The following is a 26787-nucleotide window of genomic DNA, read 5'->3' on the forward strand; positions in this document are numbered from 1 at the left end:
AAAAAAATTAGTATAACGATTAATTTATTTTACACCAATAATATAAATTTTCTTATTATAAAAAAAAAAGTCACGTCTACTCGGTAGGCGTGACTTCCATGACTTCCTTTTTTTTCGTTTCCTTTTTTTTAAAAAAATTATGCCAACTCACATATATTTTCATTTCACCATCAAATTATTAGGATTAATACAATAAATCATTAAACATTTTTTTATTGTATCTCATAATTATATGAGATAGTGTATTTTTTTTAAACAAAAAACTATGTGATTTTATTTTTTATTTTACAAATAATCTTTTACATTAAATGTGAAACAAATATATACATAAACAAATAAATTTAAAATTATTATTATCATACTATACAATTATATAATTATTATAAAACAATAATACCAACGGAAAAAAATAGCATATAACATAAATTTTTTAAACATTTTTTTAAAAAAATAATAATGATAATGAAAATTTATCAAAAGTTTATAAAAAAATCAAATTTATCTATAAATACCTATTCATGAATAAGGCTCAGAACGATTTTCAAATTTCTTTACAAAAATTAGTAATAACTAAAAAAATCACCTAATAATTAAAATTGAAAAAAAAATAAATAACACGACAAAATTAGTCTAACATTAATAATAATTTCATTTATAACTTTTATATTTAACAGAATAATTTATGTTAGTATACATAAATTTAATATAAGTTGAAACTAAAATGAACCTGCAAAACCAAAAAAAATCAAATTATTAAAAATTTGCAGGAAGTGAAAAAATAAATTCAAACATTTACGAGAACTTACCGATGAAAAATATAAAAGGAGAAATGAGTCAATCAAGTATTCAATTTATAGAGTAAAATTTATAATATTATAATGAATTCGAAATTATTAAAGTTATGTTATTGCAGCTTTTAATACATGTGCGGAGACGTGCAACTCTGAAATAATTTAAACATGTCACTTGTACTATTATTTTTTTTTAAAAAAAAGGTAAGAGCGTGACTTACTTTTTTTAAAAAAATAATAACGCAAGTCACGCCATATGAGATGACGTGACTTGCTTTTTTTTAAAAAAATAATAAGCAAGTCACGCCATCTCATATGACGTGACTTGTTTTTTTTAAAAAAAAATTGAAAGTCACGTCTCTTGAAGAAGCGCGACACATTAGTTTGTTAAAAAAATTTTTTTTTACTTTATTCTATTAAATTTTTAGAAAATATACGGTAAACAGTTAAAAAGCCCATAATTTGATTAGTTACTGTGCAGAAAAGTCATTAATGGTGGGATAAATCCACAAAAGCATCGCGAAATTTCTGACTTATTCAAACTGCAAAGCCACTTTACCATTTCATAATGATTTGTTAAGATACAAGTTTACGTAGCTAATTGAGTCCAGCTGCTTAAATAATAAATGTTCATTTATTTATTATTTTGTTTTGAATTTAAAATTATTTCAAATAAAGTTACATCTCGCTTCTTTCTTCAATTAATTTATTTTACAGCGCTTAATTTTATATAAGAATATGAATCCAGTTCAACTGTATGATCATTTATTACCTACCTGTATTCTTTCTATGGTCATATAAAATAATAAATTTCAATATAATAATAGCCATGCTTCAATCAATTCAGTAATTCCAAAGTAAGTCGCAGACGCAGACCGGCCGTTTCTAAACGCTCACAGGACGTTATTTTAAGAGTATGTATTTTGTGAGACGGTCTCACGAATTTTTATTTGTGAGACGGGTCAATCCTACCAATATTCATAATAAAAAGTAATACTCTTAGCATAAAAAATAATATTTTTTCATAGATGAGTCAAATAAGATATTCGACACACGAAATTGATCCGTGAGACAGTCTCACAAGAGTTTTTGTGTTTTTTTAATGGTGCATGGCGGAGTCAGGAATATGGCTCTGCCCGGATTAGAATTTTAAACTATATAATCTTTTAATATTTTAAATTGATCTACCCGAACTAATATCATATTATTCCAAAATTATACAAAATTTACATATAAATTTAAAATAAATAAAAATTGGGCTACTGTGTATGCATGTATGTGGCTCCGTCACTAGGTGCATCACATATTTATATATTTATTATACGGGTTTACCCTCATATACTGATAATTGTCCATCTTTATATTTTTTTTTGTAACACTAATTTAGAAATATACTATTATCAATGTAGATACTTTGTAGCAGCACTGTCAGTGACAGGTTTCTATGCCATCATCTCCACTCTGATATCCTTCTGCTCCCTTCTCAAGCCTGGTTGCTTTACAAAAGCACTGTCTCATTTTGTCATACTCGACGTGGTAAGTTTTGTTACACATTTACTAGTTATTTTCTTGATGAGATGTTTAAAAATTCTTGGAAATGGATGAATGCACCAAATTTGAAGATGTTTTGGTTTGCAGCTGATGTTGGGAATCGTGGCTTCAGCAACTGGAGCTGCCGGTGCAGTAGCTTACATAGGTTTGAAGGGCAACTCCCATGCTGGCTGGATGAAAGTGTGCAACATATACGATAAGTTCTGCAGGCACATTGCAGCTTCTGTGGCGGTCTCCTTGTTCGGATCCATCGTGCTCGTGTTGCTTGTTTTGCTGTCCGTCTACGCCTTGTCCAAGAAAATACCGAAATAGGGTCGCGAATAATCGAACATGTTGTGTGTGTGTGTGTGTGTGAGTGCATATTTAGATGTGTTTCTTGTGGAGTTGATGAATGAAAAGAACTAGAATTAATTGTATTTTTAATTTATTTGTTCTATATATTTGTTGATGTATCATGATTCGTGTACTAGCTTGGACTGAATTGTGCAGTTTTAATGAGTGTAAATTTTCATTAATCAGACAAAATGTGTGGAAACTGCTTAATCAGTTATGATACAAGGAATATCAAGCTTTAATTCACACTTCATTAACGTGCTCAATAATTTTTAGGTGAAACCGGTTTTTTTGGTTCTTATTCAATTTTGGGTTTTGGTCCAATAAATTTTCGTAGTTTGGTTTTGGTACATTAACTATTGATTTTCGGGTATTTTTGTCTAATTGCTGATGTGACATCAGAAAATGATGATGACATTACATCGAAAATTAATAGTTAATGTACCAAACCAAAATTTGAAAACTTAATGAACCGAAACCCAAAATTAGACAAGATAATGGTTTAAAATAAATCATTTTCGTTAACTTTTAAATATTTAGCACGATAAGATTATGCAAAATTGCAGTTACTGTCATGCTCCGAATCCAGCAGCCCGCGAAACACGGGTGTTCTCTTGCATCAACCTTAACATATAACTGGTGTTGCAAACTTCATATATGGATTAAGGCAAAAACGATTTGAAAAGTGAGTTAAACAGACGTGATTATTGTGGGATGATTAGTGTGGAATTTTAATATGTCTATGCAAAAGATTATAAGCCAAAATGTGACTATTAAGTCATGTTTATGATTGGTTCTTGTTCACATATATAATACTCACTAAATTACAACGATTGTGTCATTTTGGCAAGTTGCACGAAAACAGGGTGGATAGCAAGAGAGAAAACAAAGTTTGTGTGTAAAAAATAGCATCTAGACTAACTAATTTTGATGCGACCGTACCCACAATACCTTTTTAAAATTATAAAAATATTTTATTTTCATTTAAAATATTATAAGAATAAACCATTACGACTGACTATAACAATTGATAGAGCTACATGTGTTCGATCCTACACATCAGCTTACCGTATAAGAAACTCCAACCAATTAAACACCCCATCTTTCTACATAATACCACACATATTCTTATCCTATAAACATAACATCTTTCACTCTTAAACTTATATTATATTACCCAACGAAAGTTTGTCTGAAATAAATCATTAAAAACAACAAACACAGATATATTTCCATGGCCAGCACAGTGACAGTGGAAAAGGTGGCGCTAGAGCACGAGAAGGCTGAACCACCGTCGGAAGCGAAAACCTCGGCAGATGCTGTGGCTACCAAGTACTTTTCTTTGGTTGAGGTTGTGTTGAGGTTCTTGTTGTTTGCTTCGGCACTTGTGGCTGTTGTGGTGCTTGTTACTAGCAAGCAAACGAAGGGATTCATGTTTCCTCCATTTCCAATGTTGGTCACAAGGACTGCCAAATTTAATCATTCCCCAGCTCTTATGTAAGTTCTATTTCATCTAAACATGCATGCGGAGTTTAATCATATTTTTAACTGTGTGTAGTATGTAAATCTCTGTATATTTTGACAGTTTATACGTTGTTTTTTTTAAAAAAATTATATTCAATTTAAATATATCAGAACATTCGAATTTTTTTGTTTTCGATTTATAGTTTATTCTAAAAAAATAATAGAGTTCAGTATTTTTAGATTATAACTGAAGTACAGAATGAAATCCTCTCATATACCCTGCATTGTATCTGCTAAACCATGGAAAATATCATTTGTTACCTTGTGGAAGTCAAAAAGAACATAAAATCCCCATAGTAAAATAAAGGGTCATTTATAACCTTGTGTTTTTAAAATTTGAGCATAAAATTCTCTAATTTGCATTTTTTTTTTCAAATTTGGCCCTTTTTTTTTAGAAATCTATAATATGTCGGAAAATGATGACGGGAAAAACATTGAGTTACAAGACCAAAAATATAACATGGAAAAACCATTGATTCCGATCAAATCATCCCATGATTTTAGGGTGTCATCAAACACGATCCACCAACCCGATACGGTTCAATCAGAAAAATATCAGGTTTGGGTTTATGGTTTTCAGGTTCGGGTTTGACCCGGGACCCGATAGCTGATCCGAAAAAAAATGATCAGGTTGGGTTCGGTTGATCCGAAAATTTTTATTTTTTTAAAAAACATATAATTAATAAATATTATCTATTTTTTTATATATTGTATGTCTGAAAAATTATTTATTGAATATTTATATCATAAATTTTCATAATTTAATATTTATTTTGAACATTTTTTATTTTTTAAATAATACTATTGTTTAATCTGACCCAACCCATCTGAATTGACACTCTTAAATGATTTCAACTATACACTCTTAAATGATTTCAACTATAATTATAGTTATATGAGACGGGAGTTACCCACGTGAGCTCATTTTTATATATATGTTTATGATTGTTTTTATCCATTTATAAGTTTAGGTGTATTTTCGAACACTTGCATATCAAGCACACAAGGTTTTATGCTTTTTTACTTTCATAGGATGATAAATGATATTTTCATCCTAAACTATTGACAGAAATTTTGATTTATGTCTAAAAAAAAGGAAAGATTCAATAATTTGATTAGTTACTATTCAGAAGAGTTGGTGATGCGAAATTTCCACAAAAGATTTATTAAATCTTTGACAATCTTCATTTTGTGGCTGCCACTAATTATTCAATGTCCAATTATATATAATTCACCAGCTCATAATTATTTAATTTAGCTCCAAACTTATGTAGCTTAATTACTATGTTGAGTTCGAATCTTAAATGTTTATTTTATCTAGATTTTAAATTAATTATATTATATTTACATCTTACTAATTATATATAATTAATTACTTGTTTTGAGCTTGAATTCAGTTCACTCATTTAGAATATGAATCGAGCTCAAACGTATCAATTTATTACTAGGAATATAATAATAATAATAATAGTTTATCAGCCAGTAATACTGAAGAAAATAAGATATACAATGAATTTTAAGAATTCTTGAAACAGAAACATAGAAATAATACGGATTCCTAATATATAGATTTTTAATGCTGCTGCTGCTGCTTAAATCAAGTACTTTTCTCCTCAATAATCAATATAAACTTTATTGCACTAAAAAATATTGTCATCACATGAAATGAAAAGACCACAACATTCAGGACACATATTCCCAAAAATATCGCAAATAAATTTTGGACTTACTCCAACTTTCTACGCAAAAATTAGTCTTCGATAGGGGGGACCCTTAAATTGATTGATTGATATTCCTGTATTTTTATTTTTAGTTATGTTTTTTTATCAACTCATTAATTCAGTTTACTAATTTGTATTTTTTTTTATTTTTAATCGGAATGTCATGTCAATATCTTTCGGTATCCGATGCTACGTTTCCATTTCGATGAAGAAATTAAAAACAAGGAAAAAAATGCATTTCGTGGACTAAAATATTTAATTGATCAATGACAAGTTACATTACAAAAAGTATTAATGTCGTATGATATATATAAATATATGTTTATAATATAATTCTTAAATAAATATTTAAAAATATGGACTAATATAATTTTAAATTACTGCATCACTAAATTAGAGAAACTATTCTTCGTGCAGATACTTAGTAGCAGCACTCTCAGTTACAGGCTTTTACGCTATTTTCTCCACTCTATTATCCTTCTACTCTCTCCTCAAGCCTGGCTGCTTCACAAAGGCGCTGTCTCATTTGATCATACTCGATGTGGTAAGTTTTGTTACATATAGCTTCACTGAAGTTCGAAAAGTTTATAAGATGTTACAATCGATATACTCGATAATTTGAGTTGTATATTCTGTTAAGACGAGTATGAATACGAGATAGTTGATAACAACGTTTATTGTGTCGAGTTTGGATTATATGGACATGGTAATTTGAGTGGTATATTCTCTTAGGACGAGTATGAATACGAGATAGTTGATAACGTGTATTTTGTCGAGTTTGGCTTATACGGGCCTTCCGCGGACTCAGTGCATTAGTTATAAAAACGAATCTATATATAAAAAATTTTTGAGGAAATATTAAATGCAGCAAAAGTGACGATGTTTAATTTGTGTGTTGCAGCTGCTGCTAGGAATTGTGGCTTCAGCAACTGGAGCATCCGGTGGAGTGGCTTACATAGGTTTGAAGGGCAATTCCCATGTTGGTTGGATGAAAGTGTGCAACGTGTACGGTAAGTTCTGCAGGCACGTTGGAGCTTCTGTCGCCATTTCCTTGTTCGGATCCATCGTGCTCGTGTTGCTTGTTTTGCTCTCTGTTTACTCCTTGTCCAAGAAAATTCCGAAATAGGGTGGCCGAACAATGGAACATGTTCTGTCTGTGTGTGCACGCGCGTGTATTTATATTGTGTTTATTGTGCAGTTGATAAACTAAGAACTAGAATCTGTATGTTTATTGTGCTATATTTGTTGAATATGTATCATTGACTTTGATTAAACTAATGGATTGTCCAGTTTTAATAGGCGTAAACTTTCGTTACGCAAACGGGTAATTGTTCCACATCGGTTGGATAAAATACTGAGTTGAGTTAAGTCCAAGTTCCAATCTTAACATGGTATCGAGCTAGGATTCCACCGTTATACATGGTTTCCAAAACCGAAGATTCCATATTTAATTAAACTCAAAACCAAAACAAAATCGTTTGGATATTGTTCCAATTCCAATTTCTAACATTTTCGACGACGGTATGAAATAAAATTTTATTATTTTAAATTTAAAGAAAATAATAATACTAAATAATTGAGATATTTATTTCAAATTTTATTATCAAATTATCATCAACCTTAACAAATATAGTTTTTCTTCTTGATGAACTTCTTGTATGTGTAGACTTATTAAAAAAATATTATGTTTTCATTTATAATTTTCCAAAATGAAAACTCTAATATCTCTATATAAATGTTCAAATATATATCATTATTTTAATAAATATCCTTAGAGTCTCTCATTACCTTCAACAAAACTTATAATATTTTTCAATTTTTATCCTATTTTTCAATTTGTTAGTTCTGATTTTGATTCTATACGGCTATTGAAAATCATGATCAGCCTTACTTGTCAACACTTGATACCTAAATATTAAACAATTTTAGTTGATGTTTGTTCAATGAGTATCACTCATTTACAAATATGCTTCAATTGAAATCTTTTAAAAATGTGGATTGTTTCTCCTGTTAACACGTTTTTTTCCCCTCAAAATTGAATAAAAAATAAATATTTTCATTAATATATATTGTGGTTGCTTCCATCATAATTCACAATAATCTCGTCTAACATCCTGTTTATATGTTATTTCATTATATGTTTCAAATTGAAAACTCCACTATCCAAACTTATCAAAGCTATTTTATTCCATGATTTAGATGTTAAATATTTGAATATAATTTTAAGATACCAAATAATTGAGATATGTTGTGAAAAAGTAAAAATTTACGGTAAAAAAGTAAAAATCTCAAACTCTCAAAATTATCACACTACACACTTTATAATATTTTTCTCTCAACTCAATTGTGATTTTCTTCACAAATGAGAGATCTATTTATAGAAAATTTTTACAAATAATCCAAAAATAAAATACATCATTACCTACATCATCACACACTCATTTTCAACATTCAACACCTAATTTTACCTAATTTTCGACATTCAACATTCACATTTTCCACACAAATATTTTTCACATTTTTAGATAATTTTTCAACACTCCCCCTTGTGATGATGATCATAATGATTGTATACATTACGTGTTTTTATACTGCCTCGTTAAAAACCTTACTAGGAAAAACCCATTGGGATAAAAACCATAGTAAGGGAAAAAGAGTGCAGTCACGTAAACTCCCCCTCATGTTGACACGAACAATTCTTCACAAATTTCGTAGATTGCGCATCCCAATATTATATATGTGTTTTCTGAATATTGTCGTAGGAAGTGCCTTTGTGAAGAGATCTGATGAGTTTTCACTTGATTGAATGTGACGAACATCAATACATTTATTCTTCTCAAGCTCCTTGGTGAATGCGAAGAACTTAGGAGGAATATGTTTAGTTCTGTCGCTTTTTATGTATCCTTCTTTCATTTGAGCAACACATGCAGCATTATCTTCATATAGTATCACAGGCTTCTCGTCGAATGATAATCCGCATGAGATTTGGATATGTTGAGTCATTGATTTTAACCACACACATTCACGGCTTGCTTCATGTAGTGCAATAATCTCGGCATGATTTGATGAAGTTGTTACAAGTGTTTGTTTCTGTGAACGCCAAGAAATTGCAGTGCCTCCACGAGTAAATACATATCCAGTTTGAGAACGTGCTTTGTGTGGATCAGATAAGTATCCAGCATCGGCATAACCAATTATACTTGGATTAGCATCTTTTGAATACAAAAGTCCCAAGTCTGTCGTTCCTCGTAGATAACGGAATATATGTTTAATTCCGTTCCAATGTCTCTTTGTTGGATATGTGCTAAATCTTGCCAATAAATTTACGGCAAAAGATATATCAGGCCTTGTACAATTTGTAAGATACATAAGGGCACCGATAGCACTTAGATATGGTACTTCTGGACCAAGAATATCTTCATCATCTTCACATGGACGGAATGGATCCTTTTCTATGTTTAATGATCTAACAACCATTGGAGTACTTAAAGGATTTGATTTGTCCATATTAAAACGTTTAAGGATCTTTTCTGTATAATTTGTCTGGTGAACAAATATTCCACATTCTTTTTGTTCAATTTGTAAACCCAGACAATACTTGGTTTTTCCAAGATCCTTCATTTCAAATTCTTCTTTCAAGTATGACACAACTTCTTGAATTTCCTTATTTGTTCCAATGATGTTTAAATCATCAACATATACAGCAATAATTACGCATCCGGATGTTGTTTTCTTAATGAAAACACAAGGGCATATTGAATTATTTACATATCCCTTTTTCATCAAGTGATCACTTAGCCTATTATACCACATTCTGCCGGATTGCTTCAACCCATATAATGATCTTAGTAATTTCACAGAATAACATTCTCTGGGTTTTGAACTTTGTGCTTCAGGCATCTTAAATCCTTCAGGGATTTTCATATATATATTACTATCAAGTGATCCATATAAGTAGGCTGTAACAACATCCATAAGACGCATTTCTAAATTTTCAGATACTGCCAAGCTAATCAAATACCGAAACGTAATTGCATCCATCACAGGAGAATACGTTTCTTCATAATCAATTCCAGGCCTTTGAGAAAAACCTTGTGCAACAAGTCGAGCTTTATATCTTACTATTTCATTTTTCTCATTTCGCTTTCGAATAAAAACCCATTTGTATCCAACAGGTTTTACACCTTCAGGTGTAAGGACTATAGGTCCAAAAACATTACGTTTATTTAGCGAATCCAATTCAACCTGGATGGCATCTTTCCATTTTATCCAATCCTGCCGATTTTTACATTCACCAAAAGATTTTGGTTCATGATCTTCATTATCATTTATGATGTCGATTGCCACATTATAAGAAAATATATCATCAATTTCTTCTATATCTTTTCGGTTCCATATTTTTCCAGTATTAATATAATTGATAGAGATTTCATGATTCTCGTCAGTTTGTGGTTCTGACAAAACATTTTCATCATCATGTGTTTCTTCAGGAACATCATTCTCTATTTTGTGATCATTATGTGTTTCTTCAGGAACATCATTCTCTATTTTGTGATCATTGTGTTTCTCTATGAATTTTCTTTTTCGAGGATTTTTATCCTTGGAACCAACTGGCCTTCCACGCTTCAGGCGTTTAATGACATCATGACTATCTTCAATTTGTTTCTTCGGAATTTCAATTCGAGCAGGGGCATTTGCAGCATGTATATATGATTTAGTTACCCCTTTTGTGTCTGCAAATGCATCTGGTATTTGATTTGCTATTCTTTGCAAGTGCACAATTTGCTGTACATCTTTTTCACATTGTTTTGTTCTTGGATCCAGATGTAACAATGATGATACATACCATGTAATTTCTTTTTCGGTATGTTTCTGTTCTCCCCCTAACATTGGGAAGATTTCCTCATTAAAATGACAATCAGCAAAACGTGCTGTGAACACGTCGCCTGTCTGTGGTTCAAGATATCGAATGATCGATGGACTATCATAACCAATATAAATTCCAATCTTTCTTTGAGGTCCCATTTTCTTTCGTTGAGGTGGTGCAATAGGCACATACACCATACATCCAAAAATTCTCAGATGAGAAATGTCTGGTTCTTTACCAAATGCAAGCTGCAATGGGGAGTATTTATGATATGCACTTGGTCTGATGCGAATTAATGAAGCAGCATGTAAAATTGCATGTCCCCATATAGAAATAGGGAGCTTTGTTTTCATAATCATTGGTCTAGCAATCATTTGCAGACGTTTAATCAATGATTCAGCCAATCCATTTTGAGTATGTACATGAGCAACAGGATGCTCAACAATGATTCCCATAGACATACAATAATCATTGAAAGTCTGGGAAGTAAATTCACCAGCATTATCAAGTCTAATTTTCTTGATTGTATAATCGGGAAATTGATTCCTCAATTTTATTATTTGAGCAAGTAATCTTGCAAATGCAACATTTCGAGTTGACAATAAACATACATGTGACCATCTGCTGGAGGCATCAATCAATACCATAAAGTATCTGAATGGTCCACATGGTGGATGGATTGGTCCACAAATATCACCCTGAATACGTTCAAGAAACATTGGTGATTCAGTTTGGATTTTGGCTGGTGATGGTCTTATAATAAGTTTTCCAAGAGAACATGCTTTACATTGAAACTTATTATTCTGAAAGATCTTCTGGTCTTTCAATGGATGACCATGTGTATTTTCTATAATTCTTCGCATCATTGTTGAACCAGGATGTCCTAATCGATCATGCCAATTGGTTAATATTGAAGAATTATCAATTACCATGTTTGATTCAATGGGACGTATATGTGTATAATGCAATCCAGTAGGGAGCATTGGTAGTTTTTCAATCACATATTTCTTTCCTGATTTATATGTGGTAAGACACATATATTTCTCATTCCCTTCATTCATTGTTTGAGTATCATACCCATGGGAATATATATCATTAAAACTCAACAAATTTCTTTTCGATTGTGGTGAATATAAAGCATCATTGATCAAAAATTTTGTACCATTAGGTAACAAAAATTGTGCTTTACCACATCCTTTAATCAAGTCTACAGGACCTGATATTGTATTCACCGTTGTTTTTGTTGGTTTTAGTTCCAAGAAATATCTTTTATCTCGGAGGATAGTGTGCGTTGTACCACTATCGGGTATGCAAACTTCAGCTTTGCTCATAGCATTTTCCATATTTGAACTTCAAAAAATATGCAATGAAAAAAAATTAATGACAATACATATTTAAATATAACACATATCATAATTGTACAATAAAACATTATCATATAAATACATGAAAAATAAATTATTGTACATTTATATTCTACCACTATATTGTTCATTTTCAGAGAAATCATTGAGAAAATCTGCAGCATCAATATTGTTCATTTCTATCCCACCAACATATTGATCATTTCCAGAGAAATCATTCATAAAATCAGCAGCATCAAAATGAGTTGAATCACTCAAACGGTCACTTCGCTCAGTGAAGTTGGTCTCCTTTTCTTTCCCCTTTATCGATTCTTTATAAAGTTTGCAAAGATGCTCAGGGGCTCGACAAATACGAGACCAATGTCCTGGAGTACCGCATCTGAAACAAGAACTTTCAAATCTTTTCGAGTGATTTTCATTAACACTCATGTTTTCTTGATGCCTTTTCTGTGGATGGTTTGGGACGTTATTTTGAGATGAGTTATAGAAATAACTATCTCGATTATTTTCAAAACCACGGCCGCGTCCACGACCACGACCACTTCCTCGTCCACGTCCACGTCCACGACCTCGACCTCGACCTCGACCTCGACCAAAACCTTGTCTTTGAATTTGATTTTGGTTTCCAGGTTTAAATTCATTTTTACTTACAGCATTTACTTCTGGAAATGCTGTTGATCCAGTGGGTCGGGACTGATGATTTCTCATTAATAGCTCGTTGTTCTTTTCCGCCACAAGAAGACAGGCGATGAGTTCAGAATATCTCGCAAATCCACGCACTCTATATTGTTGCTGTAGTGTTATATTTGATGCGTGAAACGTGGAAAATGTTTTTTCAAGCATTTCCGATTCTGTAACCTCATGTCCACAAAATTTTAACTGCGAGATTATTCTATACATCGCTGAATTGTAATCACTGACTTTTTTAAAGTCTTGGAATCTTAACATATTCCATTCATCACGGGCGGTCGGAAGTATAACTTCCCTTATATGTTCAAATCTCTCTTTTAATCCTTTCCACAGAGCCATGGGATCTTTTTCGATGAGATATTCACATTTTAAACCTTCATCAAGGTGTCGTCGTAAAAATATTATAGCTTTTGCTTTTTCTTGTGATGAAGATATACCATTTTCTTTAATGGTCTCGCTTAGACCCAATGACTCAAGATGCATTTCTACATCAAGAGTCCATGGCATATAGTTTTTCCCAGTAATATCAAGAGCGATGAATTCGAGCTTTGCCAAGTTTGCCATGGTGGTACTAAAAATTACGATGCATTTTATTAGTTAATGAATATTGCAATACAAAGTAATGGATAAACAACAAGTACAAGTATTCGTAAAAATAAAGAAAACACACGAGGAGGATATTCTCCGATAAATACAAGACTGGTGAGTATGATAACCAAAATAATTAAAAATAACCTCGTGAAAGCCATCTTCTTTTTTTCTTCGAAAATTTGATGAAGAATAATTTTTAGAGAAGAAGAGAAAGTTGGAGTGATTGAATGTATTTGTGAGATTGTATTTATAGAGCAAAAACTAGCCGTTTTGTTACCGTTTATTACCGTTGGTGTATAAGAAAATAAATGTATGTATTTGTATAATTTTATGGTAATAATATGGTGTATATAATATTAGTCATATTTAAATAATTATGTATATCATATCACATTATTATAATTAGGTGTCATAAGTTATTTTGTTTAAAAAACCTTATAGGCTTTTATACTTGTCGTATCCCTTACCGGGAGTGTGGGATGTCGTCTTAACATCCTCCCAGGATTTATAACAAGTTTTTGAAAAAATTATTTTTATTATTTCTAACAATAACATTATATTATATATTACATATATAAACAATAAATAAATAACAGTAAAATAAATATTATTACTTTTGTTACCTTTTTCTTCTGTTCGGAGCTTGGAAAAATATGGAGGACTTTTAGAGCTTCGTGCTGATAACGTGTTGTGAAAAAGTAAAAATTTACGGTAAAAAAGTAAAAATCTCAAACTCTCAAAATTATCACACTACACACTTTATAATATTTTTCTCTCAACTCAATTGTGATTTTCTTCACAAATGAGAGATCTATTTATAGAAAATTTTTACAAATAATCCAAAAATAAAATACATCATTACCTACATCATCACACACTAATTTTCAATATTCAACACCTAATTTTACCTAATTTTCAACATTCAACATTCACATTTTCCACACAAATATTTTTCACATTTTTAAATAATTTTTCAACAAGATAGTTATTTGTTATATTATTATAAAATTATCATACACCTTAACAAAGCAATACCTTGTTCTTAATAAACTTATTACATATATAAACTTATGTTAGGATCGGGTGGTTAGAATGAGAGTTGAATAAACAATCACCATAGTTTGTCCAAAATTCGATTGAGATAACAACTTTGAATTTATTAATTCTGGCCAAGTTAATGTCAGTTGGTTAATCAGATAAGTTTTGTGTGGAAAGAAGCTAAACTGATCGATTGAACACTCAAAAATGACTAACTAAGAAAAACAGTTATGTTATCAAAAGTAAAATGACTAAAATGTAAATAACACAAAAATGTTTCTGGATGTTCGAATATTTGAATAACTCATACATCATCCTTTCTTCCTTGTGAGAAGGACGTTCTCATTTTATGAATTTTACAAATATATTATTTAACATCTCCTTTAGTATTTTATAAGTTATGTAGATAAAAGATAATATTTTTCAATTGTGTGTTTTTTACCATTGTAAAAATATTCATCTGATATTTTATATTTNAATTTGATTTGATTTTACATGTTCTTATCATTTTAGAAATTTTACGATGGTGCAATGAATTCCTCCAAAAAAGACCTATTCAACATCCAATAATTAAGCATAATGACATAAGACATATGTTGTCAAGAAGTTACTTGACAAGAGCATGTCAAGTATTGTTTTTATTGAACAGAAAAACAACCAGCTGATATTTCTATTACAACAAACACTCAGATGAGATTTGAATTTCCAAGACAGGCTTCCAGTTTTTGTAACCTCCCATATTTTTCGATCTTGTCCTTATATGATGTGCAATGTTTAAAAATTCAATTTAATGGAGTTAAAATGTACCTTTAGAAGATTTCTTTCTAACATCTTCTCTTAAGGCTAGATATCGATTGAGATGACTCTGCTTAGCTCCTCCAAAAGACTAACACAATAGAAAATTTTACATGCATCATAAATGTGTCAAGGCTTTATCCTGCAAGATAAACTGATAATCATGACCATGCCGAAACTTAAAATCTTCCGAAAGTTAAACTATTTCGCCTTTATCCTGCAACTAAATATCGGTTCAGCTTCAGCGTATCAATCCCAACATATGGATAGCTAAGACTCGTCTTCCATGGTTATTTCATTCAGTGAACTAAACGTTTACAGGTTGCTGATGAAAAACATCTGAGTAATAGCCGCGGAGTTATGTCAATCTCTGTGTAACCTGCTAAAGCTCCACAAAAATTACCATCGCAAGTTGAACTTCAACAGTGCTAATTCTCAAAACATCATGTAAAGAGTTGAAGACCATTATATATAGTTCACTTATGGGTACAAAAATAAGCAGATGGCTCAATGATGGACTGTTTTTATGATAAATGTGTTACAAAGAAAACGAAACATATGCCAACTGTTAAAAAACACATGTTAATAGAGATACAGATACTGGGAAAACGAAGCCAATCGTATATACTCCGGAATCTGTATATGCTCTTAGAATAAGTCCTCTATGAAGACGGTCCATTAGGTTTTGGATTTGTGTATCCCAGGCTGATTAGCTTTTGCACCAAGATTTTCTCAGCGTTTACCTGAACATCCCATTACCGAAGACGAGAAAAAATTATGACAATGCCAGCAGGACCAGTAACGAGATCAACAAAGTACGAACAACTTTGAAAATAGTCATATTATCAACTAAAGACCACTAGAAAGCAAAACTTGCAAGACTATCATAAATTGGGGAGAGTTAGAGTAAGAGAGGTATCTGACCTCAAGCATGGGGCTATTCTTTGGAAGATTACAAGCGAGTACGATATTAAGACCAGTCTTTAGAACTGAGAGTCAAGTCACATATCAGCCAAAATACCAGGGGAGAACGAAGTAAAATAACGTTGATTTAACTATACCTAATCGACGTGCAATGCCAGATCCTGTGTTATCACTAGTCCCTCCAATTAGAGAGGTCACACCAATTGTATCACTCTGTTCATGATCCAAAACAGAAAAGAATAAGATGCAAAACATGATCGATGGTCAACTACTCCAACACTTAAAATTGCAGACTGCATTCAAGAATTTTATTGATCATACAATGAAATTATTATTTTTGAATCAAACCTCATTTGCAATCTTGAAACGGCATGCTATACTACGTGCCGACAATAGAATACTCTTGTAAGAACTGCTATCAAAATAACTAGGCAAAGGAAGAAAGCACCATCTGCAAACAGTAGAGAGTGCAAAACTTAACCTGTCGTGTAGGTGCAGCCGCGTATAGGTGTCCAAACTTTGCAGAATTGCAACCAATCCACACATAAATCTATAGAGCAGGGATAAATAACGGGTCATGTTTTGCACATTTTCAGAAGCAATAGATAGAATTTGCTCCAAGGCACAGAGAAATGTATACGAGAGCTTGAGCTTCTTCTTTTTTTTTTTAATTCACTTTCAAGAAACACGATATTATTAGGGTACATACTGTAAAAAAAGAAATGAACCATTCTGATTTTGATTTGGCATCGCAGCTCAAAAATTAGAGCATGAAAAGCAACATTCGAATTCCAACCAATCGAGGAGGAGATTCAAAGTACAGACACAAAGCACACAATCAAACAAAGAAAAACCACAAAAAAAAAACGGAGGAAAAAATCACGAACACCACACGAAAGTTCGAAGGAAATAAAAGGGCTTTAAACCACAGCAGCAACACAAATTCGGAAAAACGAAACGAAACAACAAGAAACATATTGAACCCAAGTAAATCTAGCTCAAAATCATAAAAGAAATGTAGGATCAAGAATTTAACAAACCTGTTTCTGAAGACGAATAATTTGAAAGTGGAAGGTAACATCGTCAGACACTTGAGAAAAGGAGGTGACCTTGACGCCACCAGACCCTTCACATGATGGTCCAGCAGCGACACTCAATTGATCCATGCTCCCGCTGAGTTTCTCGGCGCCATAGCTACACATCTTAAAGGTCCGTACGTTTGTTGTTCGGCCTTGGATATTTTGCTGGTTTTTGATCGATTGCGGGCTGGCGGCTGCCAAGAAAGCCCAAAGGTTTTGGACGAAACTAAAGAGAGAGGCCCACACTCAAAATCGGTCAAAAAACACTACTGTTAATGAAAGCCCACATCGAGTCATACACGATCACGATTTAGAATTGTCACTTAGATCGACTCTTAACCATAACTTTATTTTGTAGTATCAGCTACGATTTCAGTTCCGATTACAGTCTAAATTATCGGTTATACTTCGACGGTTCAAAATATCTCGACTCTTAATCATAACTTTCTATGGCGGTATCAGTTACGATTACAATTAACCGAACTTGTGACGGGGCTCGTTAAGGTTCGTGATCTGGGTCAACTCGATTAATTGTGACCCAGAACAAAGCATCCCGGAAATCTAGTTGATGTTCCCGCACAAATCTCTTTTATGTTAAAAAAAATTTATCTCTTATGTCCAAAATTATTTTTTTATTTTTATTTTTTGTAAAAAAAATGAATAGTTATGAGATGGAAGAGATGTTTTGGGCCTCATTCACATCATTGGGTCAAAGCCTACATCAAGACATCTATATCTATATATACTAGTTACTCTACACACGCGATGTATGTGTGTACAGTCTTTTTTATCATTATCGATTGACTAAAGTCAAATTTGACAAATTATGGAGGGACTAAATTGATATTTGAATTGTTGAAATGAAAAAAATAAAAATAAAAGTGTGTGTTGAAATTTAAAAGAAAAACAAAAAACAAAAGTGTAATATTAGTATCATATAAGGGTAAAATTGGAAGAAAAAAATTGGTGTTCTTCCTAAGTAGTTACTATCATGTACTCAACTTTAATAAAATAGTATAGATATAAACAAATTTTTGTCACGTTCGGAAATTTTTCGTAAAAAATAATATTATAAAAAGAAATATTTTTCAATATTAATATATTCATCTAACACAATAAATATTTGAAAATAAATATATAATTAAACATGAAGTATTTTCAATTTTTTATAATAAAAAATTTAGTTTGATGTGTCTTGAAAATATAAACTACAATTAAGTTTACATATTGATTATATTACTTCATTTAATTTAGATTATGATTTTTAGTTTTATGTTATTTTATATTTAATTCCAACTACTTTATATCATATTAAATAAAATATAAAAATTTTTATACAATATTATGTTTTCTAATTTTTTGAAAGAGTTTTGTCATGAATTTTTAATGATTGTCAGTAAATTGTTGTTGTTGTTATTATTATTATTATTAATTAATTAATTAAATTTTAATATAAATATTTTTAACATGTCCTCAAAATAATTAGAATTTTTATTCAAAATTTATTCATCTAATAAATGAAAAAAATTGACTAATTGCAGAATATTTATTTATCGTTTAAAATTTTGATAAAGAAAATAATATATTCTTTTAAATATTTTTCTTATTCTTTCATTAGAAACACTTCCACTCAACAAAATAAAGAAGTTGATTTAACGATAAAAACGAATGTTTTTTCAAATGAGATGAATTTTTTATATATAATATTTAAAATTTAAATATATTCATTATATTATATCAATAATTTAAAATGATTATTCAAACACTAATACTTACTAATTTTAATAATTAATTACACAAAATAGTACTCTGTGCATCAAACGAGTGGAATACTAGTATGTTAAAAATGAGAGTAATTGTCAAAATGTGTTAGCGGGACGGTTGGTTTGCAACCCGCTATGTGGATGGATAAAAAAATTGTCAACTCAACCTGTTTATTTGACAATGTGGGATGAAAGCCCAGTCAATTTTTATATTAGGTTGCGAGAGAGGGAGGGCGGACTGCAACCAATCACAACCCATCATTTGGCGGGACTAAACAGGCCAACCTGGTGACTCCCATACAGAATCTATGATTTTGTTTGTGTAAATGTTATTTGAGCATGAAAATAGGGAAACATAATGAAATTGTCAAATGGGTCGATGGTGGATGAGATACTAGTCAACTGCAATGACTGTGAAATGTCAATTTATCGTAACTCCCTGTTTGGTAGACCCACTATTGACTACCATCAAATTCATCTACTTTGCATAATAGCATATTTTAAATCCTAATATTTTTCACTTTGTAAGTGTTAATTAACTTTCTACCAAACGCATCATAGATTACGATCTAACATATTATCTTAGTCTGATATCAATTGTATGATCAAATATTATTCTTTAAAAAAATCATAGTTAATAATGAGAGCANTATTACATATAAGATTTTATATTGTTTAAAAATATATATTATTATATAATTCAAAATCTAAATTAGTAATGTGTGTTTGCATGTCATGTGAAATTTAAATAAATTATTTGCATGTGAATATTATTGAAGTGGGGGAGAAAGAGAATTTTGGAATAAATTATGTGAAATTTGATCAGAAAAACAAATAATTTAAACAATTTACCATAGAGACTTCATTTTATACTTTTTTCGTTTAAAAGGTAAAATATATTTTTATACACAAAACTCAACAGTATCTAAATTAGTTTCACTATATATATATACATTCAATCACATCGACAAATTTACATAGGATTTCATGCACATATATGTGGCGCCTGTCCTTGTAAAATTTCATTATAATATATTGGGTTGTTAGTGAACATATTTTTAATTTATTATTATTATATAATTGAACATCTCTCGTTTTATCAAAAATTATAATATGTATCTAATGATAATGATATAACTTAAATCTTTTGGACTGTACAACAACTCAAAGATCAATGTTGAAATTATTTTGTGCGCTCACATAATTTAATTAATTGTACATGGAAGAGTTATCTAATAAAGGACTCAATAAGGTGATTTAATTAATTATGGCTTTCTAAAGTATTAAATAAATTGGTATGATCCACCTTATGTATAGAAACTCAGCTCGATTAATTTTCTATGATGGGTAAAAGATTGTTAAGGTTGTATAAGGTTATAGTTCCCGAGGCACAGAGAATAACACAGAATATATATGATACACATATTCTAGATCTCTCACATTCTCTCATCTAAGGCAAGAATAAATTGGTTGATTCTATGTTGCTTTGGAATATCCATAACTCCAACAGCAGGTCAATCAATGGATTTGAATACGTGTTTACTAATATTTATATTTTCTGATAATTCGACATGAATTTTTGGCATGTTATGATATATGAATTTAATCACATGATTTATAGATTTAATTTTATTAAATCTCCAACAAGTGGTATCAGAGTCAAGTTCATGTTGAATTATGATAACTTTTTCATTGATTGATCGAAACAAAAAATTATGTTTTTATTCTCGGATCGGATGCAATTTTTCAATTTATAAATTTTTGGATTCAAATCTAGTTTTTTTTTTTAAAAAAAATCTAATTTTTGGATCTAAATAAATTCACGCTTTCGGGATCTAGTATTTTCGGAGTTTATATCCAAAATTCATATTTATTTTCGATTTTAAAAAAAACAACCGAATTTTGGGCAAATTGGATGTTCTCCTGCCGCTTTTCAGGCAGCGGCTGTAGAGGGAAAATATTGCCCATCTCCAGTAGCTCATACCCATACCATCTATTGATCAAAAACCACCGCAACGTGATCGGATTTTGACATGAAATTCGCAAATTCTGTTTCGCGAGACTTTGCTTGTTTTTGTGACGATTGCGATCGATTTCTGGCTGATTGTTGTTCGAAAAAGGTAATACAGTGGTCGGCCGAGGCAATGCGGTAATGAGTAATGTTCGCCGGATTCTGGTATGGTCGGATGAGGTGGCGACGACGATACACGTTTAGGGTTACGATTAGGGGTTTGAGTATGATTTGAGGATTTTTGGTTGAATTTAAGGCTTTTTTTGATTGTCCAATTTTTAACCAGAATTTTGACCTTTTATTCAATTTTGAATTTGCAATTCTGATTTTTGAAATTACATTCGACCATTTCAAAATTTAATTGCATGTAATAAAATTAATATGGAATTATTCATTATTTTATCGCATTTGTTTGTTTCGATAAAATACTTATTGATGAATAATATAATTATGAGGTATAAATATTTTATTTCTTGTATATATGGTCTATATACTTTATTTGACCCAATTAAAGTAAATTAAATTTTATTGTGAAAATTTTGAGTTAAATTAATATATTATATTTCGAATTTGATTAAATTTAAATTACATGTTAATAAAATGATTTTAAGATATGTAGATATTAGGGAAGGAAATTTTTCCCGCAGGGAAAACCCAAAACGGGGCGTTTCGGGGGAGAGCTATATAATTTTCCCCGCGGGTTCCGGTCCCCGCATGGAAAACCCAAAACGATATAACTTTAAAATCCCCGCAATGATTCGGGGATGGGTATGGGGATGAACCCGTCCCGATAATAATAATAATAATAATAATAATAATAATAATATACAAAATAAAAAGAAATATCTAACCTAACCCCTCAATTCTCATTCTCTCATTCATGCCTCAAGTAGTCCAGTTTATTGGAACTATGGATTTTTTTTTTCTTTTGAGAATATTAAACTATGGATTATTAATGTTATGTAAGTTTTATGTATGTCGTTGAAATTTTGTATCAATAATTTTTAAGTCAAATTAAAAAGTTTTTGTATCAATTCAATAAATACTTAGAGTTTCAAAAAAAAAAAATTCAAACGGAGACGGGGATGAGATCCCCGCGGGGTCGGGGATGAGATCCCCGCGATCCCCATCCCCGCGGGGATGGGGATGGCAAACCCGCCCCGGCCCCGGCCCATTGCCATCCCTAGTAGATATTGTTAAAGTTCAAAATAAATTGTGTTATAATTTATGCGAAAAATAGCATGCCCAAATAAAGAATATTTTTTGGCCAAATTGCAAAAACAATATATGATTTTAAAGTGCATCTAAATATATGTGGAAAATAATCGGCCCAAAATAATATTATTTTATGTCCTGATTTTAGGTACAATATATCTTCTTCAAATGCATTTATATATATGCGAAAAATAGTCGACCCAAAGGAAGGCTATTTTGTGGCCAGATTGCAGACTTAATAAGTGACCAAAAAATGTTTTATATCTATGCAGAAAATAATCAGCTCAAAGAAAGGTTATTTTTTGGTCAGATTATAAGCACATGATTATGTGGTTTTAAAGTGTGTCAAAACTGTGTAAAAATTAATTAGATCGAAGGAAGATTATTTTCTAGCCATAATGTAACTACATTATATAATATTAAATTGTGTTAAATTTATGTGAAAAACGATCGACCCAAAGGAATGTCATTTTCTGGTCAAATTTTAACGCAATATGTGATACTAAATATGTGATAATTTTATATTTATCCACGCATGCAGTTGTCGGTCCAAAGAAAGGAATATTGTCGGTCGAATTTATTATCAATTTTTAATAACCATGATATTTAAGTATATCACTTACAAATTGTTATTTTTGTTCAAAAACTAAATATCAATGTTGTGTTGTGTACTTTTTATGGCCCCACCACCTGCATGCATTTATTTTTGTGATTTATTTAATTAAAATATATGCATGTACTAAAATTTATTTTTATTTTTTTGTTCTATTTTGTTATAACACCTTCTATATCTATCAATCTGAAAAATATTTTAGTATTTAATTGTTCAAACTTCAAGAAATGGAAAGAGCATGTTATGATAGTGCTTGACTGCATGGATTTGGACTATGCGCCAAGGGAAAATCATCTCACACCTTTGACCAGTTCAAGAACTGCTGATCAAAAAGGTTTTTTGAAAATGTGGGAGCAATCCAATCGCATGAATCTGATGATTATAAAACATTTCATTCTAGATCTTATAAAAGGTGCAATTTTTGAAGAAAATGATGCCAAAAATTCCTTACTCAATTAGCAGATCATTTTGTTAAATAGACATAAGGTAGTAAGTACATAATATAAATGTAAAATCTTGTGACTCGACTAAAATCATTCAAGTTGGAATTTTCGGAAGACATAATCATGCATTAGCCTTGATTTTTATGCATGCGCATTTTAATCAATTCAAAATAAGTTAAAATATCTAGAAAGAAAAGTAGACTTTGAATGAGTTTACTGCGCAGTGTGTTCATGATGAGGAGAGATCGAAATAAGATGTGATTGAAAGTGTTCACTTGACATCTAACTATCAAAGTAATTGCATCAATAAGAAAAAGAAATGGATCAATAAGGAAAAAATTCTGGGACTTCATAGCATATGGAGCAACAGAAGCAAGATAAAGTGATCACTTGTTTCTTTTACAAAAGGACTAATGTGCATGCGAAGAAGGATTGTCCAAAATACACTAATTGACATGCAAAGAAATGTTTGCCTAAGAAGCCGGTTGCCAAATGAGGATGAAAGATACATCTTATAAAAAATGGCAATAAGACTGTTGGTGTTTTTAAAAGCTTTATTTAGGAACTAGTTTTTTATTTTCTAGTATTTGAATTCGGAAAACACTTTTGTTGTACTGTTTTTTTAGATGAAATTTGATTTTAGCTTCATGTTTGGACAAATCAAGTTTTTTCTTTATCCTATGGTAATGAAACTTTTCAATTTTTCGAAATTCAAATATGTTTGGTATTGGTTCCTTGATTGATAAGCTTGATAAATTGATCATCAACATTTTAAATGACGTCGATAGTATGTATGCATGAAATTATGAAATTATATGCAAATTAATTTTGTATGTTGACTATAGTGAGAGTGCATAAATTGAAATTCAACATTGAGAAGAATATATTGATGTTTATATCCACATACGTGGTAATATAAATTTTATCATTGGGTAATCTCATTCAAATTTATAGAGAATACCGTTTGGATATTGTGTAAATCATTGGAATGTTGGACGAATATTTAAGAAACCTGACATTTCATCATTAATCGGGTTATGCAGTATATAAAGTGAACTAAGTATTTTATGATCACATATTAGAGATCTGACATTTGAAAATAGTTGGATATTTGGACTCTGAATAAAGTTGCGGATTTTTTTATCACCGGCAATGATCATTTGTCTAAGAAACCATTGAGGATCAATTGTGATAATAAAGCCGCTATATTATATTTAAAGAACAACTGGAGCTTGTCAAAGTCAAAATTAATTGACATGGAGTTTCTAGTTAGAATGAAATAATTCAGAGTGGTTGTGTGTCAATTGAGTATGTTATTGCAAACTCTATAATTACGTATGTGTTTTTCATGTGTTGACCACCCAAGATGTTTATTTTATGAGCATGTGAAACACATTGATGTTGTCCATACAGATGATATGCATATACAATAGGAGTTTGTATTTGGTATGTGCATTGACTCATTTGACATGATTTAAATTTATGTACTTACTAAAGTTTATTTAAATTACTCTGAAATAAAGTGATGAATTTCATTACGGTTTAGCATTTGGTTGAAAGTTTGTTATTGGATTATTTGAGTCATTAAGAGGAACAGTTGGAAATGCAGTTTTTATTCTTGGATCACATTTATATATTTTTATGATACACATCCATACTTGATCTATATTATTGATTATGCTAATATTGTGATCATTGATGAGTCCAGTGATTTTAAATGTAGCGATGATTGCTTTGGTTCAATATTAATATAATTGATAGACCAGATTGTTAAAGAATATTTTGGTTTAGATAGTAAGAGCTCAATCCAGCTTTTGCATTTACAATATCCGGATAAATTATGTGGCCCAAGCGGGAGATCGTTGAAATTATTTTGTGGGATCACATAATTCAATTAATTGTACATGGACAAGCTATTTAATAAAAGACTCAATAAGGTGATCTAATTAATTAAGAGTTTTCAAAGTATTAAATAAATGATATGTTCCATCTTATGTGTAGAAACTCAACTCAATTAAGTCTTCTATGATAGGTCGAAGACTGCTAAAGTTATAGTCCTCGAGACACAAAGAATAACATGGAATAAATACGACACACATATTTTAGATCTCTCTCCTTCTCTCATCTAAGACAAAAATAAGGTGGTCAATTTTCTATTGCCTTGGAAGATCAATAACTCCAACGACAGATCAATCAATAGATTATTGTGCGTGTTTACTATTATTTATATTTTCTGATAATTCAATATGAATTCCTGACCTGTTGTGATATATGGATTTAATAACAAGATTTATAAATTTATGTTTATTAAATCTCCAACAATCAATTGTCGAACGCTCATCTAAGCAGGGCAATAATCGCAGCCAAACAATTATTATTTTTTTAGAAAAGGTGAACATCACCTATTGTAACATGAATAATCCTAGGATTGCATTACTAAATATGTGTGACATTCAACTCCAAACTGCTGAACCCTAAAAATTTATATATCTTGAGCTACAATATTTACCAAAAAAACATGCACGGTTCTTTGAAATTATAAGTAGGTCATCAATAATAATGGTAATAATAATAATTTACAAGCATGGTGATGAAATTCCAAGCGTGCATGCTTAATCATGCGACACCAAACTATGTTCTGCCAGAGTACACAAATATTTTATTTGGTGCAACAAAAATAGATAATCATCCTCAATACATTAATATAAATAGGGTTGGAAAAATAATATTTAGATTTTTTTAATTATTATACATAAAATTTTATGATGATTAATGAAAAATATATAAAGTATTAATTTGACGCATTAAATTAATTAAAAAGATTATCGCGTTATAAATAAAAAATTATCACCAAATCTCAATGAGTACTTCTGATTTTAAATAAATTGTAAATACTGATAATATATAAAGATGGAAATTTTCAAAACATTAAATTTTCACATAGACCAAAGTTATAAATTCTCATAGAAAACTTCTCCAAATATAATAAAAATAAATAAATTATCCCAATTGAGAGCTATTTTCACTAAACTTGATTTTTGAAATACTCCCAACTTTGCTTAATCAATACTATTATATCATGCAAAAGATTATAAAATGTTTGCTCATCTAGGAACAAGATACCATTGTATATTATCTTTAATACTTTTTTGGTGGAAAAGAAAAAGGATTGAAATGCTTCATGTAGAATCTAGCATTTGTCGCTTTACCAAAAATTATAGATAATTGTAAAGGTACAATTCAAATATTTTGAACCACATGGCAGTCCAAGCGTTATGGTTTGATCGCTCTACCCAGCAGGAACAATTATTGCATCTCAACAATATAATCTTCATATCAATAATTGCACTCATTGTAATCAATGAGAATCAAACTTATGACATTGGATCTGATACCAATTACACATCGAACGAAAACCACTTTACAAAAACCTATAATTGGTTGTAATAGTGCAACTCAAATATTTTAAACAAC

General features: G+C 30.6%; 3 protein-coding genes across 3 annotated transcripts in view; 2 read left to right on the forward strand and 1 right to left on the reverse strand.

Annotated features, from left to right (window-relative positions):
- LOC140981175 (CASP-like protein 1) overlaps positions 1–2857 on the forward strand; it is a 4832-nt gene extending 1975 nt beyond the window's left edge. Inside the window, exons 3-5 of the mRNA XM_073447479.1 lie at positions 1527–1546; positions 2201–2327; positions 2430–2857. Coding sequence (XP_073303580.1) covers positions 1527–1546; positions 2201–2327; positions 2430–2654 — 372 coding nt within the window. The 3' untranslated portion in view covers positions 2655–2857. The remainder of the gene's footprint in view (positions 1–1526; positions 1547–2200; positions 2328–2429) is intronic.
- A 951-nt stretch (positions 2858–3808) lies between these two features.
- On the forward strand, positions 3809–7218 carry LOC140980215 (CASP-like protein 1). Its single transcript, XM_073445928.1, has 3 exons — positions 3809–4172; positions 6338–6464; positions 6822–7218. Exons 1-3 carry the CDS (start codon positions 3910–3912, stop codon positions 7044–7046), a joined length of 615 nt encoding a protein of 204 aa, XP_073302029.1. The 5' UTR covers positions 3809–3909; the 3' UTR covers positions 7047–7218.
- An 8495-nt stretch (positions 7219–15713) lies between these two features.
- LOC140980328 (uncharacterized) lies at positions 15714–17505 on the reverse strand. The gene is made up of 5 exons (XM_073446087.1): positions 17230–17505; positions 16671–16739; positions 16327–16402; positions 16190–16254; positions 15714–16008 (listed from the first exon to the last, which is right to left on the reverse strand). The coding sequence occupies exons 1-5, from the start codon at positions 17389–17391 to the stop codon at positions 15928–15930; spliced, it is 453 nt and encodes a 150-aa protein (XP_073302188.1). The 5' UTR covers positions 17392–17505; the 3' UTR covers positions 15714–15927.
- Positions 17506–26787: the final 9282 nt, after the last annotated feature.

This window comes from Primulina huaijiensis, chromosome 7, assembly GCF_012295235.1.
Source record: "Primulina huaijiensis isolate GDHJ02 chromosome 7, ASM1229523v2, whole genome shotgun sequence".
In the NCBI taxonomy this organism is placed as follows: Eukaryota; Viridiplantae; Streptophyta; class Magnoliopsida; order Lamiales; family Gesneriaceae; genus Primulina; species Primulina huaijiensis.

Excerpts from the sequence above, each read along its gene's own strand:
- LOC140980215 (XM_073445928.1), top strand. The coding sequence starts at position 3,910 with ATGGCCAGCACAGTGACAGTGGAAAAGGTGGCGCTAGAGCACGAGAAG. Across the intron at positions 4,173-6,337 it reads AATCATTCCCCAGCTCTTAT|ATACTTAGTAGCAGCACTCT; the intron begins GTAAGTTCTATT and ends TTCTTCGTGCAG. Across the intron at positions 6,465-6,821 it reads ATTTGATCATACTCGATGTG|CTGCTGCTAGGAATTGTGGC; the intron begins GTAAGTTTTGTT and ends TGTGTGTTGCAG.
- LOC140980328 (XM_073446087.1), bottom strand. The coding sequence starts at position 17,391 with ATGTGTAGCTATGGCGCCGAGAAACTCAGCGGGAGCATGGATCAATTG. Across the intron at positions 16,740-17,229 it reads TTATTCGTCTTCAGAAACAG|ATTTATGTGTGGATTGGTTG; the intron begins GTTTGTTAAATT and ends CCTGCTCTATAG. Across the intron at positions 16,403-16,670 it reads CGGCTGCACCTACACGACAG|AGTGATACAATTGGTGTGAC; the intron begins GTTAAGTTTTGC and ends GATCATGAACAG.